The sequence below is a fragment of the Equus asinus genome, chromosome 6 (assembly GCF_041296235.1).
Source record: "Equus asinus isolate D_3611 breed Donkey chromosome 6, EquAss-T2T_v2, whole genome shotgun sequence".
NCBI classification, from domain to species: domain Eukaryota; kingdom Metazoa; phylum Chordata; class Mammalia; order Perissodactyla; family Equidae; genus Equus; species Equus asinus.
In genome coordinates this window covers 75,498,411-75,517,182 of record NC_091795.1, presented here as the reverse complement: position 1 = coordinate 75,517,182, position 18,772 = coordinate 75,498,411, and the positions used below count along the sequence as shown (strand labels likewise).

At 33.0% G+C, this 18,772-nt stretch overlaps 1 protein-coding gene across 17 annotated transcripts in view; it reads left to right on the top strand.

Annotated features, from left to right (window-relative positions):
* Positions 1-18,772, top strand: part of BIRC6 (baculoviral IAP repeat containing 6) — a 223,946-nt gene that overhangs the window by 47,342 nt on the left and 157,832 nt on the right. For all 17 annotated transcript variants that reach the window (XR_011504108.1, XR_011504109.1, XR_011504110.1 and 14 more), the window contains exons 5-10: positions 1,524-1,635; positions 3,585-3,667; positions 7,118-7,340; positions 7,421-7,581; positions 11,583-11,641; positions 16,197-17,591. Coding sequence is in view for 14 of the 17 variants with exons in the window: in XM_070512298.1 (XP_070368399.1) it covers positions 1,524-1,635; positions 3,585-3,667; positions 7,118-7,340; positions 7,421-7,581; positions 11,583-11,641; positions 16,197-17,591 (2,033 nt within the window). In the remaining 3 variants the exon portion in view is untranslated. The remainder of the gene's footprint in view (positions 1-1,523; positions 1,636-3,584; positions 3,668-7,117; positions 7,341-7,420; positions 7,582-11,582; positions 11,642-16,196; positions 17,592-18,772) is intronic.

The window sequence follows — 18,772 nt, the reverse complement described above, 5'->3', positions numbered from 1 at the left end:
TTGATTAGTTTATCTCTTGGTAAACTGATACTTTGCTTATTAGTTGCATTTTTTTGTTGAATGATTTTATTATTTTATACATAACTTTAGTTGGTTGTGTTAACATTTGGGAAGAATTTTTATATTCCATAGGAATAGTGCTATCTCTATCTTTTGGGCAAAATGTAGACTGTCATTTTTAATCTGAATGACTATCAGGTAAGATGTGCTATAGCTAACATTTAAATATTCTTTGAAATATGTCTGGAGAGGAGGGAAAAAAGAAAAATATGTACTTAGAATAAATGTTTATCTGAGAGCTATGCCTGTCTTGAAATTATAAAACAGCCCTTTAGAACTATTTTCTTTACAAGCAGTAGCTAGGTTTCTAAAGAAATCAGTGTAAGCTGTGGTAAATGTTTCATTTTACAAAATACGTTTATCGAATAGGATATTCAGTGTTTCTGTTACTGTTAAAATGCCTTAAAATATTTATTTTGATCTAGTCTATGGGGTTTGTTCCATTAAAAATTATTCTAGGGACCTTATGAGGACCTCGATGAGCGTAGGTCTTTTGGAGATTTGAGTTGGGATCTACTGGATGCAGTTGCTGTTTTGTTTGGTAATATAACTAAGTGGACAGGTTTTCTGTTGTAAGAATGGCACAGATCCTGAAGACATCTGTAGTCTGTAAATGATAAGGCTGTCTAACCCAACAGCTTTGTTATTTTTCAAATCAGAACACAACTATGAGGTAAACCTAAGTTCACTAGCAATGTTATAGGAAATCACATACTAATTTAAGGGACGAATTTAAGATAAGTATTTTTCTGGTCTCTTTGTGATGACTTTTACCACTTTCTCTTTTCTTTCTTCCTGTTATCAGTTGGACTTTTGTGTTAGGAAGAGTAAGCTTTGCTTATCAGTCCTTTCTTACTTGAAGCTCTTTGGACTTTTTCTAATTTTGGTATAATCCTTTAAAAAAACACTCTAGTACTCTCACAGGTGCACTCTCAGTGAGCTAATATATTTTAATATGAAAGCGTATGTGAAGATTTCCCTTTTTTGATAATTCCTTGGAGAAGCGAACTTTCTTGGAAAAGGATTTCTCTGGAGAAAGAAGAGAAAATTGCTTTCTACTTAAAAAATATTAAAATATGTTGAGATAAAACCACTGTTCCTTTGGTTGTGGTTTTATCCGATTATTTAAAACTTGGCACATGATGAAAGCATATGGGTCTCTGCCTCTACATTTCCAGATTTTCTGTTCTCTGCTTGCTAATTATGAAACATTGGTTAATTTAATCTATCCTTGGAATTATTTATCGGTTGTAACCATTAATCAGATTTCTTTTTCCCTGCTCTGTTTAAGGGAAATTCCTAAAAGTGATCATTTTTAATTTAAAATACAAATTTGAACCTGGTCATTAGACCATTCCCAGTTTTTGTTAATAATCCAGTAAAATTTTTTCTTCAGTGTTGGATAGGAGTGTCATTATAATTTGGTGCCTAACTTTGATTACATAAAATATGTTTACTTTTAGATCATTGATGTATAGTGAAGCTAATAGACGGGAGACATTTACCTCATGGCCTCATGTAGGCTATAGATGGGCACAGCCGGATCCCATGGCTCAAGCTGGCTTTTATCATCAGGTAAAAAAGACTATCAAAAAATTTTTTTCAATATGCGTTTGTAGCCTTCGTTAAAAGCATCAATATTTTAATAATTTTTTCAAAAACTTATTTTATGCAAACTGGCTATGTACTTGTCTATATGCATGTATGTGAGGTTTGTTTTGTTCTTATGCCTTCGATCATAATTCTGACCAGCTATTTTCATAATACTGACTGGCTGTTCCCTATATCATGTATTGTGTATGAAAAAGGGAAAGATATTTGTTAAATGTAACTAACAACTGAATTAATGCTTTGTAAGTATTTTCTTTCAGATTATATATTTTATATATATATATATATATATATATATATACACACACAGTCACCAAATAGGCAGTATTGTCCAGATTTGCTTTTTGAAAAAGTATTCTTTTTGGATGTGTTTATTTTCTGTTGTTGACTTCCGCATTCATAACAGAGTAGTAAATACTTAGGGTAATGCAATAAAAATAACATACTACAGTTACTCCTGAAATTTAAATTTTGTTGGGATATAAATTACCCATATACTAGATAACTATAGAAGAAGCATTACAGGTAGTAAAGTGCAACCTGAATACATAGTATTGAAGAATTTATTAAGAAATGTGTAGAAGGAGGAATAATTAGTCAAGGAAAATAGTTTCATGTAGGGAAAGAAGAGGGTATACAGTGTAAGGATTAACTTGACAGAAAGTCATGAAAATGGTACATAACCGAGACCTTCACTGAGCTAAAGGAGAGGGACGTTAAGGAAAATGAGTTTAGATAGGCATAATATACTAATTAAAGGAAGCTTCAACTGAGTAGTATAGACTGGCTTACCAGTGTTTTGTCACTGCTAAAGAATCTAAGAAATCTAGTACTTAAATTTCAGTTTATATCATGCATGCTTATTTAATTTTAGAATTCAATTAAACTTTGAAATACATGGAAGTTACTGTCATAAAGAATCTGAAGAGTGATTATTCTTTAGTTATCTTGAAGTATTCTGAATATCTTACCTAAAATTAAATCAGAAAACCATATATATTTGAATATTTTATCCGAAGTTTGTCAGAGTTCCAGTTAAAGATAGATTAGTTTGGAGACTGACTAATATTAGAATCACTGAAATTATTTTCCTAAATTAAGGATTGAATATGGGTCATTTTTCCTGACGATTTATAGTCCTTCTTCTCATTTGATATCATTTCCTAAAACAGTCTCTGTTAAGTGATGCCATGATATTTTTCTGTTGAGTTTTGTTCATTATATACTATCGTTGCAAAGAGATCAAGTCATAGGTTTTCTAGACTCTTCTGCCTATGTTGGCTGATTAGTTTTAATATTCTAAAATATATAATAAATTTACATCTGTTGACATAGTAAGTGCTAAGTAAAGTAAGTGCTCAAAAATATTAATATTAGTTTTCAGAGGTATATTTTAGTTTAGGTTTTGATATATATGTGTATATATATGTGTGTATATATATATATGTATATATATGGCATTTTGTCCCATGTGTCTTAAAGAATACTATGTTACAGGAATTAAGTTCACTAGTTTGCTTTTTCTTTTTACTTGCCCTTTCTTGTGTAGTTGTATGGGATTCAGTTTTTAATAATAAAGCTGCTAGACTATTTCCTTTCATATACTTAACTATATTTCGAATACTTTAGTAAGATGATTAGAAGATGCTAGATCAGAGATTGGTATGTGTGTGCCTCCACGTTTGATTTTAGGGGTCGTTTTCTGATGAAATGAAATTTTTCAAATAAAGCAGCAAATTTATAAACATTTGGCAATTCGGTATATCGTTGAAACAAAACAGTGTAGGCTAATTTTCTTTTCCTCAGTATGGAATTTTACCTAAAATTATGAACTTTTTTTAGAAGAATTTTTATTTGTTAAGAAGCTACTTTAATACTTCTTAACCTTTTCTGTCTTCTTTGTAAATATGCAGCCTGCCTCATCTGGAGATGATAGAGCCATGTGTTTTACTTGTAGTGTATGTCTCGTTTGTTGGGAACCTACTGATGAACCTTGGTGAGTCTTGATTTTTCTGGACGTAATAGGCTAAGTTAGTCCTATAAATGTGCTTCTAAATTTTACTTTTCTGATCTAGATAAAATAATATTCTTGCCTTTTTACCATCTGTATTTTTGCCTTTGTCTAAGAGAATGGGGTGGTGTTGTCTATGCTCTGTCACATCACTTGGCGTACATTATCTCTTTGGCATCCCCAAATCTGTACTTGAAGAAGTGCCAAAGAATGGAACTAGGCTCCAACTGAAAACTGTAAGGCTATGATAAAAGAAATTAAAATAGCATGATTAATTGTAGCTGTTTAATCTTGGTCTGTTTAGAGCAGGCTGTCAAAAGGGAATGCACAAGAGGGTCTTATGATTTTGAAATAATTTTAGGGAATCTGTGATGATTTTCAGTCTAGTGAATGGAACTTTAGAACTTAAACATTAGAGATCATGTATTGAAACTTCCTTTGTACAAATAACTACTCTGAGTCCTTATTAATAGAAATAGTAATAATAATAGCAAATATTTATATAATTCTATTTGCTAGGTACCATCCTAAGCACTTTATATATTTTTAACTCATTTAATTCTCACATTAATTCTATGAAGTAGGTATTATTATCATCTCTGTTTTATAGGAGGGAACTGAGAATATTCTCCAATTTAATCCTTACAGTCACTCTATGAGATGGGCATTGTTATCTCATTTCACAGTAAAGAAAATAAAATTTGCTAAAGGGCATATGGCTAGGATGTGATGGAGCCAGGATTTGGTTTTAAGATGTATCACTTCTTTTGTACTAAAATTAGTTTTAGGTCTCTGAATGTTAATCAGCTCATGTGAATGGGGTGAACTTGCTAAAGTCTGTTGCAGTGTACATATGGATTCCAGGTCGCAGTGGGAAATACTGAAAATATGAAAAATTGAAGTTGTATATGTTTGCAGACTGAGAGTTCATTATGAGCAATTTCTAATTTATGTTAAAGTTCTGTTTGGTACTCAGTCTCTCCCTCTAGAAACCATCTTTATATGTATAGAAACCATTTTAATATGTATTTTTTAGTTTCTCAGGCTGATCCTCAAAAAGTTAGTTAACCCATCCCTGAAAAACTACACCATGACATTATAGAGTGCACCTTTACTCACAGATATTTTTCTATGGGAAAATTGATTCAGATTTTCAATTTGGTCTCTTTATAACCTGTTTTTTTCTTGACGTGATCAGGGAATCAAGGATTCTACTTCTTTGCCCCAGGATTCCTCAAACTCTCAAGCAGTTGGTAGAATCTCTGAGGGCCTGGGGCCAGTGCTCCAAATGAATAGAGGGAACAAGATTGATGAAGACTGGGGAACTGAGGCTGGGTGCCTTCTGAATCTGTAAGGGGGAGAAGAATAAAAACTTGTAAGGGAAAAATGGCGCTCTCGTATTTGATGGTGAGAGTGATAGAGCTAATTTGGAGGGAGATTGAAGTTTGTGAAAAATAAAATGGGTCCACTGTATTATCTAGCAATTCCACTTCTGCTTATTTCACCTAGGGAATAAATTGCTGTTGTATGCAAGGAGGCATAAAATGGATGGTCACTGTAGTGAAAAACTGGAAACATGTTAAATACCTGTCATGAGGGGAGTAGCCAAATAAAATATAGAATATTCATATAATCAACTATAATCCAGCAGTTAAAAGGAATGAACAGTTAGCTCTCTGTTAATCACCATCAGTAACTTTTAGATATGTTATTATATCAAGAAAGCTGTTGCAGAGTGATTCATACAGTAATATTGTTTATTTAAAATAAAAAACCCCTATATTTTCTGTATGTACATATATGTATCTAAACTTATAAAAATATTTTAGAAGTATATCACTTAAATTCATAACAGTGCTTGTCTGGAGTGGGATAGGAGAATACTGGGATTGGATATTATCATAGAAGTGGCTCTTTAGCTTTATTTTACCTAGTCATGTTTCACTTGTGTAAATAAAATTTTAATTAAAAAGTTAAAACTCAGGTAAGAGAAAACAATGGAAAGGGGAAAAATACCTTAGGGTTTAGCTGGGAGGGAATCCAGTCCAAAGATCATGTACGTGGGGATGCCATGTAAAAGCATTTATGTAAGACCCCTGCATATTGCAAATTATCCAAGATTTATATATGGATGTAGATAAGTTGTAGGTGCAGTGTAAAAAGAAATATGTACACTCTATGGAATAGCATTTTTTATAAGTATAGTTTTCCTTTCTTTGCCATGGAAATAGAAAAATGACTTTTAAAACAAGGTTCTTTTTTTGGTAGGAGCATCCTGACATTTCAAATAATGCCTTGTAATTAAAGCTAGTGAAAGTAAAAAAACAAAAAAAAAACAAAAAAAAAAACAATAACCGGAAAGAAATCAGTTAGTCACAGAGTTGGACAGATGATTTTGTTAAGTTGATCCTGCTTTAAATATTTGAGAAAATTCTTACAGTCATACTAGTCTTGATCTGAAGTCCTATTATTTTATTTTTATTAAACATGTTAGGGTTTTCTAGTAAACTAACATTTCTTTTTGCTCAATAAGCATTTATTTGAAAGAAATAATGTATAGTCTATGGACGTTAAGTTTCTTTGAAAGGAAATTTTGTTGAGAAGTTATTTGTCTGATGGGGTCCTGTAGTGAGTGTGAAAGGTGTATTTCTTCATTTTTAATATATGTAATTTTATCCATGCTCTATAGAGATTTTTTTGCTTTCAGATCTTTACTAAAAAGTTTTTTGTAATGTGAATTGCGTTTACTGAGTTTTTATTATATCTCATTTACAGTTAGGGCCACTGATATCTATATATATATCGGCATTATATATATACATATATAATATTTTTATATATGGAGAAAAACAGCTTTATTGAGATCTTTGACATGTAGAAATTGTTTCTATTTAAGGTGTATGACTTGATATTTTAATATTTATACACATTGTGAAAAGATCACCACAATCAGGCTACCATTTTGTGTGTGTGTGTTTGTGTGTATGGTAAGAAGGTTTAATTTAAGATATCTCCTCTTTACAAATTTCAAATAGGCAATACAGTATTGTTAACTATTGTCACCATGCTGTACATATATGGAGAATTTAAACTGAAACAAAATAGTTATTCATTTAAAGTTGTAGGAAACCAGTGTGAGGATATATTGGGACTTCAAACAATTTTATCAATGTGTTAACTTAGCATAAATTTACTGTAGCATTTATTTCTCAGTTTCTTCTAAGACTGACTTTATTTGTAATCAAAGTGAACAACTGCTATTGAAGAGTGATCTTGATAAAAATTGAATGATTTGGTATTTGAATCTTTTTAATAAAGAATACTTTAAATTCAGTTAATTGTTTTAAAAAAAAAGAAAAGATGATCCTGGAGTTCTCTGTTAATGTGCAAAGTTGATAGCTTTGTTGTTCAGTAAACTTTTCCTTCCTTATAAAGGTCTGAACACGAGAGACATTCCCCAAACTGCCCATTTGTGAAAGGCGAGCACACACAGAATGTGCCATTGTCAGTCACTCTTGCAACAAGTCCTGCACAATTTCCTTGTACTGATGGAACTGACAGAATATCTTGCTTTGGGTCGGGGAGCTGCCCTCATTTTCTAGCTGCTGCAACGAAACGAGGAAAGATCTGCATATGGGATGTTTCCAAACTTATGAAGGTAGGTTTTAATTTTGAAGTAACAGATTAGTAATTGAGAAAAATGTGTTGTAAAGTTAGGCTTTTTGTTTATTTGTTTAGGTGCACTTAAAGTTTGAAATTAATGCATATGATCCAGCAATTGTACAACAGCTTATTCTATCGGGAGAACCAAGCTCAGCAGTTGAATCAAGGAGACCAACTTTGGCATGGCTGGAAGACTCATCTAGTTGCTCAGATATACCAAAATTGGAAGGAGATAGGTATGTGAATTTGTTTTAGTGGTATTTATAGGAGTTGTATTTTCTTTTCCTAAATTTTATATTCTCTTAATTCTAATTACAGAGGCAGAAAAAATTATTAGGTCAAGAGATGAGAGACTAAATGTTTGATTAGAAATCTGAAAGAACTGTGTGACCAATTGGAAATAATTGCCATATTGAAAAATAAAATCTAAGTAATGAAATAAAATCCTTGGATTAGGCTTATAATTTCACCTTCTTCTAAGTCTTTTCATAGAGCAGTTGAATCAAATGATTTTAGTTTCCCCTTTTTTCATTTAAATTATAGAAATGCTATGAATAGTGAAATAACCTATGGGTAAGCAAGATGCCCTAATTATTTAAAATAATATATTGGTAGTCAGCAATGAGTCGAGGCATGATAATTATTTCTATAGAGCATTTTGTTAGAATTTCTGTGCTAGATTCTCTTCCATTCAGCTTTTCTGACAGATTCCTGATTTCTGTGGCTGTATTTGACCATGTAGGGGCAGGAAAGTCAAAGTATAATCCTGCTTCACCCATTTGTCTGCCAAGAAGCTCTGCAGTTGTAACTCTGAACTTGGCTAGGATTATAGAGCAACATTTTCAATATTCCCAAGTAAGCAGAAGGGAGGGTTCCATAAGCCACTTGTCTTAAGCAATAGCAGTTACCACTTCTTAAGATTCCAAAGGTAGCAATGTGAAATGGAGCCTGTCTAACTGTGATCAGATGTCGTGATAGACTGAGAAGATCTATCATTTCACTTTCAGGGGCATCTTATGTTACTTATGTGTGATTGGTGTTATACCATAGTCAGTGATTTATCATTTTACTTCACAATCTCTTTGGTGGCATGCACTTTCATTAAGAAGTAGTGTAAAACTTTATTAATGGAAATTATGTCATTAATATAATTAATGGAAAAGTCAGAACATAGAAGTTGAGAAGGTTATCTGTGTCCAGTCCCTCTTGATAATAGTATGTGGAAATTATGGGTAGGTAAGTGAATGTGGTCTGAACTCTGGAACAGACTGAATTAAAGCTTCATGGTTGTTCTCACTTATTATAAATCCCTGTAAGAGCTGGATGGGAAAGCAGCCAGCCTCTTGTCTGAATTTGACCACATTTGCCAGTAGGACTGCAAAGTAAGTGTGCTTCATCTCTGTGATTTTTCATAGAAGTTAGTGGAAAATTAATAGAGGATAGTGAAATTGGTATGTCCTTCTGAACACTAATTAGAACTTTTGCCTCAGAGTTTTGTAATTTGGGGATTAAAAATTGAATCAAGATATAGTTTTAAGATTACACACACAAACTGTGGTAAAATGTGCGTTTTAGGTAAACACATATCCAGTATTTCTGGTGGACAGGTATTATATGACATAATGTGTTGGAGTGAGATGTAAATTCCTCTGCCTGCTTTTTAGAGATTTAAAATCTATCTAGGAGAGAAGGACGCTTTTCTCCCGAGAAAGTAGGAAATGAGTCACACAGAAAGATTCCTCTAAGTTTGGGGTACAGTGAGGAAGCTGAAGAGGTAGAACTTCATCCCTGACCGCAAGCTCTTTCTCTGCCCTTCCCTTCCGCCCAGAAGCAGCGGGGTTCCTGTTGGGTTGGTAGTGAATATAATGAGTTAAAACTGTCTCTGACTTTGTGGTACAAGATACAATATATATATATTTTTTTACTTTTTATTAAGATTATGATAGTTTGCAACCTTGTGAAATTTCAGTTGTACATTGTTGTTTGTCAGTCATGTTGTAGGTGCACCCCTTCACCCTTTGTGCCCACCCCCGAACTCCCCTTTCCCCTGGTAGCCACTAATCTGTTCTCTTTGTCTGCATGTCAATATATTTTAAAATATATTGAGTTTCATTAGCTTGAAGAATAATATATTAATAGAAAACATTAAAGGTTAGCCAGAAAGTTTAAAGTAATTAGCAGTATAGCTTGCTTAGGAATTGTGTTTGACTACTTCTGCTTAGAGGACAACATTTGTCTTTGTTCTGAATTTATTCTGGGAAGAATATTTGGGAACACATTTAATTTTAGTGAATTAGCGTTTTGTCTGGATGCCTCATTTGTATATCTTTCAAATTGGAGAAAAGTTCTTGTTTAACTTTGAAGTTGTTTATAGTATTAGTATATCAAAACTAAGGTACCTTTGTAATGTTGGCATATTTAATTTTCAAAAACACATGTAATCTTAAATAACCATTTTAAACTTTTCCATAATATTTATTTTGCATGTTTACTTTGCAAAAGATTTTATATCGTTTGGAAGACTTTAGTAAATCTATTGTCTATTATATAAGTGCTGCGTGATTATTGTAGAAAAATTGGAAAAATATAGGGAAGTAAATTGAATAAACGTGGCATAGCCATGATCACACCATCCACTTGTGTGAATTTGTGTATCTTTTTTTTAACTTGTGTGATTTTTAAAAAGGGTTATTGATGTGTAATTACATATCATAAAATTCACTCTAAGTGTACAATTCAATGATTTTACTCATATGATTTTATCATGTAGTACTATAAGCATTTTTCTGTCATGAAATAATATTTTTTGAAAGATTATTGTATTTTGAAGACCTTCAGAATAAAGCTCTGTTTTTTTGCTAATTAAGGTGGTCATCTGGTAATCCTTTGTAACGTTCTTTGTAACTTCATTTCAAGACACGTGAATTCCTTCTTTAAAATATACTACTATTTTATTTTATCTTTTATCTTAGCGTAGCTGGGTACTATTTGGTTATTTTTCTTAATGTAAAAGCCCTCGAAACCTATTGTATCTTCTTGGTTTGGACTGCTTTATTCTGAGTAATTCTCAATCATTAATATTTCCTCTTAGGATTTATTTTTCCAGGTGTCTTTATTATTTTTCTGAAACCAGCCTGTTAGTGTTTGAATAGTTTGAGGATCTTTTTCACATTCTTTCTGTTGTTTAAATTATAGCTCAAAATTGGTTTATTGTCAGTTATTACCCATTGACAAACTAAAACACAGAAATTTTGTCAAAAATATCTAAGCAAGTCTACCCCCCCCCCCCGCCAAATTTCCAACGTTACCTTAAACATTTTTAAGGGGGATTACCAGCTTATGTTTTATATAAAATATCATTATAAATGATTGGAAATTTTAAATGTCAGTACAATATGTTGTTTCAAAAAGAGAGAATTAATTTTCCTTCCTAGAAAATGCATCTTTTTATTTTTGTACTCGAGGTTATCAGAATTTTAAAACTGCTATAGACATGCTGATTGTTAGAGTACAGACCCAGCCTAATACTGTGTTAGAGTGGTCTCTAATTATGTCTTTTTTCTTCTCTGCTAACAATGGAGAGTGAGGATAATATGGATGTAAAGAGAGAGGCTGGCAGTTTCTTGGCCACCTGAGTGAAGAGCAAAGGAAGGACTATTGTCTTTTGTCTTGACTCCTAACTTCTCATTTGTAATAGTTTTCTTGCTTGCCAAGGAATTCTCAACAGTCCCTCCCAAACAAACAAAAAAACCAAACACAAAACAAAAATGAAATGCATATTTGTGTGAGTATACTTACATACAACACCTATTTTACAGCTATTGTATTTGGTTTTAGAGTAACTTTCCTGAACTCAGTAATATAATAGTTATTGAAAGTTTACTACTGAAAGTTTGTGCTTGATTTTATTAGCCTCCTCTCTCTTTTATCCTTTTATTTATGCATCACACCCTAGCAGTCTTCAAATTGGTACAAATTCTATTGTAGTCTTAGAAGTTTCCACACCCTATTTCAGGCATACATTTATTTAATGATCTAAGATTATTCGTTATCAGCATTGTTATCAGTTAGGATCTCAAACTACTTATATACCATTTAAGCTAGTTTTAATAGTTTTGTATGATTCTTATGTTTGAGATGCAAAACGGTGGTTGTAACATTGTACTTTTTTATTTGCTCTCTCATATTATGTATACTTTTTTAAAAATTCAAGTTGTTTTTTACTTTGTCTTTTAAGTGATGATTTACTGGAGGATTCAGACAGTGAAGAGCATTCCAGATCAGATTCTGTGACAGGTATGTAAAAAATGTTAGATAATCTATTTTTTATATCTTTACATTTATTCTCTTGTAGATAAAGCTAAATATCACTTAATTCTAAATATCTTAGTTAAGGTAAACTCTAAATTTTTACTAATGCACACAGAAAACTCAAATATTGTATATAAGAGATCTTGAATTACTAGAATGTATATAGTGTTCCATACTTAAAATTTAAATGTACCTATTTGAGCCAAAGGAATTAAAGTGACAGTTTTACTACATCTTTGTCATAGGTGTCAGGGAATTGATATTAAGTTTTTCAAAATGTGTTCCATTTACTTGTATAATGTATTCTGTTGTTAAATAAAAGTAACATTTAAATTATTTGCTTCTTTATTCCCAAAAGAAAACAGATAAATAGAGAATAAATTTTAAAATATGAAATCGTATCCATTAAGGCATCAAGTAAAAGCTGCTTACTTGGGGCCGGCCTGGTGGTCCAGCACTTAAGTTTGCATGTTCTGCTTTGGCAGCCTGGGGTTCGCCGGTTCAGATCCTGGGTGGGGACATGGCTTGGCAAGCCATGCTGTGGTAGGCGTCCCACATATAAAGTGGAGGAAGATGGGCACCAATGTTAGCTCAGGGCTAGTCTTCCTCAGCTGAAAGAGAAGGATTGGCAGCAGATGTTAGCTCAGGGCTAATCTTCCTCAAAAAAAAAAAAAGCTGCTTATTCGTTAGCTTATGAAATATTAAGGCAAAAGAATATGCTTTATATTTTAATGTAGTTATATTACAAAAAAAGGCTAATAATGCGTCTCAAAATAAGTTTTCCTGTGTCAGAATTTAAGTCCTAACTCTGTCACTTCTAGTCTGATTGCATTTCCTACTATATAAAATAGTGATATTAACATCTGTTATTTAGAATTTTGGGGATTGATTAAGGTAAAAATATGTAAAGCATAGTATCTGGGAATTAGCCAGTATTTAAAAAAAGTGACCATTATTAAACTGTGGCTATTTGCTAATGTCAAATGTCATGAACTAAGGACATATATAAGTTATTAAATCTCTTGAGAAAAGCCATGGTATTGTGTAGCACAGTTGTGAAAGTTATAGTTAGTATAGAGTAGCAAGTACTCTCCAAATTGTAATTTGTCATGAAATCTTTTTTAAAGCCACCAAATATGATGCTGGACTGACTTTGCGTTGTTTTTTAAGGTAGTTTTTAGCAATGAAAAAGTGAATTTAAAAAGCAGGAAAATGCCCTGAATAGTATACAGATGTGTAATTAACTCTAGAAAAAAAATAAAGAATTGATTGCATTAAAAATTTAGTCTGAAGAAGAAAATGCTCTTTTTCCACTTTGATATCCTTTTGCAAAAACAGAAAAGGGCTAATACTGCATTTTCTTAATCTGATGAAGAAGAATAAACTGGTCACCTGGAGGCCTGGTTAGACCTTGAACTCTTCTGCTAAATGACAATTTGGTCTTGTCAAGTCACTTAAATTCTCTGGGCTTCAGTTTTTCCTTTGTAAAGTGAAGTGTTTGAACTAAATGTCCTTTTTTCTACTCGTAAATTTTTTGATTCTAACTATAACCTTTCCTTTTTATGCTGTAGGTTTGCTCTTTTCTCTGGGTCTAAGGATCTCAGTCGGTATTTTTGTAATTAAAATACCTACCTTTGGTCTTTTTCTTTCTCCCTTTATCTTTTTCATCTATGCCTGTTTGATTTTTCATACTTCCTTTAGATACTGTAGTTCTGTTTACTTCACTTCCCAATATCTAGAAAATTACCATATATTTTTGATAACTCCTATGATACCTCATTTAGGGTTGGGAGTGTTGTCCTTACGTAGTATTAAAAGGTAGTTATGGAAGAGGAAAAAATTTTTCTCTTACAGGCCAGAATTTTTAATTACTTCATTTGAGGATTTATAAGTGGTTCATTCATTTATAGTAAAATATGTATCTTCTACGCGAATTCTGTTATATTGAAAGTATATTGATGACTTTATGGAGGCTTGTGATAATAATGGGAGATGTGTTCTCTTCCTGAAGTATCTAAAGTAAGTCATAGATCCTGTTTCAAAACTTATGTTTACCAACTCTAATTGTTTCCCATCAGATTGAATGATATGGTCTAAAGAATTGTGGAATGTATTTCTTAATGTCAGAAATGTGAGTGGAGACTAAGAGACTTTTATCTGTTTTTCAGTGGAAGGTTATGACTTTTGAAAGTGTCTAGATGATGTCAGAGAGAAACGTTTTGTGTTTGGGCCATATGTCAGAATTAAGGATACATTACTTCTTGTGAAGAACGGCAATAATGCTTGGCAGGAGGTTGAAGAAGGGTTCAAATTAAAATGTGATGGTTTTAGAAAAGTCCCTAGATAAAGCTTAATTGCTAACCTCAGGAAGTTTGCCTGGCAGAACTGCGGTGTCACACCTAAGTAAGCAGAATAGAGAAAGATTTCCCAAAATGATTATCTGAAGAATATTATCCTGAAGAATATTTGTAGGTATATTGTGTAAAAATTTATTTTGTGGTCCAGTGGGTTTGAGAAATTCCAAGATAAGTAACGATAACAGGTTTCCTGACTGATATTTGACCTTTGTCGTTTTGCTCTCTGTCTTCTGAGGAGAATGTGTGACATATGCTGTTTCCCAGATGTTGATTAAATAGTTGGGAAGAAACAGAGTAGTAATACCACTTATTATATTTTCCTTTGTTTTTTTGTAAGGAAGATTGGCCCTGAGCTAATGTGTGTTGCCCATCTTCCTCTTTTTTTGCTTGAGGAAGATTGTTGCTGAACTAACATCTGGGTCCTGAACTAACACCTGGGCCAATCTTCCTCTACTTTATGGGATGCCGCCACAGCGTGGCTTGATGAGTGGTGCTAGGCCCTTGCCCCAGGATCTGAACCTGTGAACTCCAGGCCGCCGAAGCAGTGTGCAAACTTAACCACTACACCACTGGGCTGGCCCCTATATTTTGCTTTCTGATGAGCAGTCTCACCTCACATGCCATTTACTTTGAGTATTGTCTTAAATGTGTGTTAATATATGTAACTTATCCTTAATTTTTTTTAATATACACATAGGTGAAACTAGCTTTCCTTGGCATTTTCTACCATAACTTAAAAAAATTAAGTTTCAGTTTAGTCCGATAAATAGTTAGCATCCTCAGGATTTATTATACTGTATTAATGTTATAAAAGTCTCACTGTCAACTTTTAATTTCGTATCTAAATTAGTAGAGTAAAATGGCAGTATAAGGGCTGCAGTATAGTGAAATGAGTGGTTAAATAAATGGACAGCCATTAGTACAATTGAATTGTCTAGTTTATAACTAAAATTTTTTCTGCATAGCTAGAAATAGTTTCAGTTTTAGATGATAATAGTGACAAATATGTGAAGTCAGAGGATTATCAGAAAATGGGAAATTCTAGATAAAGCTGTCAGCATTTTGAAGATATCGTTAATGAAATAGTTAACAAAAATGGTGTAAACAGAGCTTTCAGTATATCTTAAGTGTTTGATGTTCTGTGAATCTCTGTTGTTCATTCCTTTACTTAGGCAGCTTTCAAACTTTTATGCAGTCATCTTGATTTACTTTATATTTATTTTCTTTACTCTTTTATGTTCTTATCTAACATTGTAAAGCCAATTCCCCTTTTTTTTTGAATTTTTCCACAAGTTACCTAGAGTGATCTTTACATTATTGTTGCTAACAATGTTGATGCCTGACTGATAGTAGTTTGTGCTATTGAGGAAAAGCAGATTTTATGAAACTTTCGGCTCAGTATTGAGATTATGCCTGGTTTAGAGGTTGATTGATATCTATTGCAGGGTTTTCTGTAGACAGAAATGGCATGTTTGGAGCACTGAGACTGAGAAATACTTTTGTACTGTATATAAGGGGACAACTTGAAGAGCACACACTACACAAAAGGTCAATAAGGGGTAATGTAATGTAGTTGACTTTAAATGAACTAAAAGTTAACAGTTAATACGAAGACAGGTTTCACTTTAAAATGACAAATTTTGGGAATTTTTTCTTCATAGTTATTATTTTTTTCTAAGCCGAGATTAGAATTAAATTGCATACTATGACTACCGTCTGATAATTAGCATGGTAGGGTGGGAGAGATGAGATGAACTGAGATTACAATAATGTTTTATGGATATTCTGCAAAGTGCATAAATGACAGATGCATAAATAGTATTGAGTTTTTTGGTTTAGAATTGAAGGGAAGAAATCCTATTACTTTGATATTAATAATGTCTTCATTCTTTAACCCTTTTATTCTAATTTTTTTAAAAAGTGGTTTTGCTTACAAGTTACAAGGAGAATTTGTTTTGAATTGCAAATGGTTTTGAATCTCTTGAATGTCTTTATGGTTTTTCTAAGTAGGTTCATCTCAGATTTAACTAAATTTCCTTTAAAATACTTCACATTCTTTCACTTATATAATTATAATGCACTGACTGGATGAGTAAAAAAAGAAAATTAATGAAAACATTATACTTCAGATTTTGATTTACATTCACAAGGCCGTTTCTAATGAATATTGTTCCTTTTCAAAGGGCATACATCACAGAAGGAAGCCATGGAAGTGAGCCTTGATATAACAGCGCTCAGCATTCTCCAGCAGCCAGAAAAACTTCAGTGGGAGATTGTTGCAAATGTGCTTGAAGATACTGTTAAGGATCTTGAAGAACTCGGGGCAAATCCTTGCTTAACAAACTCTAAGAGTGAAAAGACAAAGGAAAAGCACCAGGAACAACACAACATTCCTTTTCCATGTTTATTAGCTGGAGGTTTATTAACATATAAATCTCCTGCTACCTCACCCATTAGTAGTAATTCTCACAGGTCACTGGATGGTTTAAGCAGAACTCAGGGTGAAAGTATATCAGAACAAGGGTCAACTGACAATGAATCCTGCACTAATTCAGAATTAAATTCTCCTCTGGTAAGGAGGACTTTACCCATTTTGCTTCTTTATAGCATCAAGGAATCTGATGAGAAAGCAGGAAAAATCTTTTCACAGATGAACAATATAATGAGTAAAAGTTTGCATGATGATGGTTTTACAGTTCCACAGATTATTGAAATGGAGCTGGATAGTCAGGAGCAGTTGTTGTTGCAGGATCCTCCTGTGACTTACATTCAGCAATTTGCAGATGCGGCAGCCAACCTTACCTCTCCAGATTCTGAGAAGTGGAACTCTGTGTTTCCCAAGCCTGGGACTTTGGTACAGTGCTTGAGGCTGCCAAAGTTTGCAGAGGAGGAGAATCTTTGTATAGACTCAATAACTCCTTGTGCTGATGGAATTCATTTGTTGGTAGGACTGCGGACATGCCCTGTTGAATCCTTGAGTGCAATAAATCAAGTAGAGGCCTTGAATAATTTAAATAAATTAAACTCTGCACTATGTAATAGACGGAAAGGTGAGCTGGAATCAAATCTTACTGTAGTGAATGGTGCAAATATTAGTGTAATCCAACATGAATCACCAGCAGATGTACAGACTCCTTTGATAATTCAGCCTGAGCAGAGGAATGTTAGTGGCGGATATTTAATACTTTATAAAATGAATTATGCCACTCGGATAGTGACTTTAGAAGAGGAGCCAATAAAAATCCAACATATCAAAGATCCCCAGGACACAATTACCTCGCTCATTTTGCTTCCACCAGATATATTGGATAATCGAGAGGATGACTGTGAGGAACCTGTTGAGGAAATGCAGTTAACCTCAAAGAATGGCATTGAGAGAGAAAAAAAGGCTGATATTTCTACTCTTGGACACCTGGTAATAACCACTCAGGGAGGATATGTAAAAATATTAGATCTTTCAAACTTTGAAATTTTGGCCAAAGTGGAACCTCCCCAAAAGGAGGGCACTGAGGAACAGGACACATTTGTTTCTGTCATTTACTGCTCGGGCACAGACAGGCTGTGTGCATGCACCAAAGGTAAGCTGTTTGGTTTATTTGATTCTTCTACAAATCTTATAAAATCAGTGTATGTGGCATTCGTTTACATGCATACCTAGTATGACTTTTAGATACATATTGATGGAGAGAAATTTATTTTTTTATAATAAAGTGGTAAATCTTTCTACTGTTTTAACTATTTTTAAAACTTTTTTCTACTGCCCTAGGTAAGGATTCTAATTGTAAATAAGTTAATAAGTCTCTCAGAAAGTATCTTCTCTGCTTTAACCTCAAGAAAATAACCTGCTGTTGTTTCTGTGAGTCCTGACTCTGCATCTGCTCAAATTTGTGGCCTTGGGCAAGTTACTTTAAACTCAGTAAACCTTTGTTTCTTTATTTATAAACTAGGATAAGAAGGCCTGTTTCCAGGCTTGTTAGAATTAAATGAAATAATGTATGTAAAGTTTCTGGCACAGATATTGGTCCTTATTTCCTTCTGAAATAAAAATAGCTAGCAAAGAACTATTAGTTTTGCCAAATAAATTTTTGGTGTCTGATTTACTCCTAACTTTTGGCTGATTGTGAATCAGTTTTGCAACATCTGAGGCCCCGTTACTCTTAACGCATAGTGTGCAATTTTTTTTTTCTATTTTTCTTTTCTTAATAGTTGTTTTAAGTTGTAGAGAGAAAGCAATTTTTGAAAAATATTACTAGTAATATCAGACAAAATGAATAGTCCTATTGGTAGTTTAGTAGGAATTTAGGGCCAGCAGATACTTGAAGCCTAGGTAACTGTAACCAATTCTTGGCAGAGCAATTGGGTTTGAGAAGAGTTACACATCTCGTTTGTGGTTCTGGTAGAACTTAACCTGAGTTTTTCCTCTCTTTAAAAAGCTTTCAAGAGTCTGGCTAAGAAGGATAATGATGAATGTAGTGGTTCAAATTGCCTTCTTTGAGATATGTCTAGTGAAATAACAAGGGGAAAAATCTTCAAATAAAACTAGATTAATTTAAGAAAATGAGCAATGCAGAATAATGTTAGACTAATAAAACTTTGAATTAGGGTTGATAAAGTTCGGAAAAACCATTAAAATGCTATTTGGTATCAGGGATAATTTGCATTTATTGATCACGTATGTGCCAGTTCATTGTTGTGAGAACTTTACCTCTGTTAATTCATTTAGTCATCACGTCAACTTTATGAGGTATGTATTATTGTC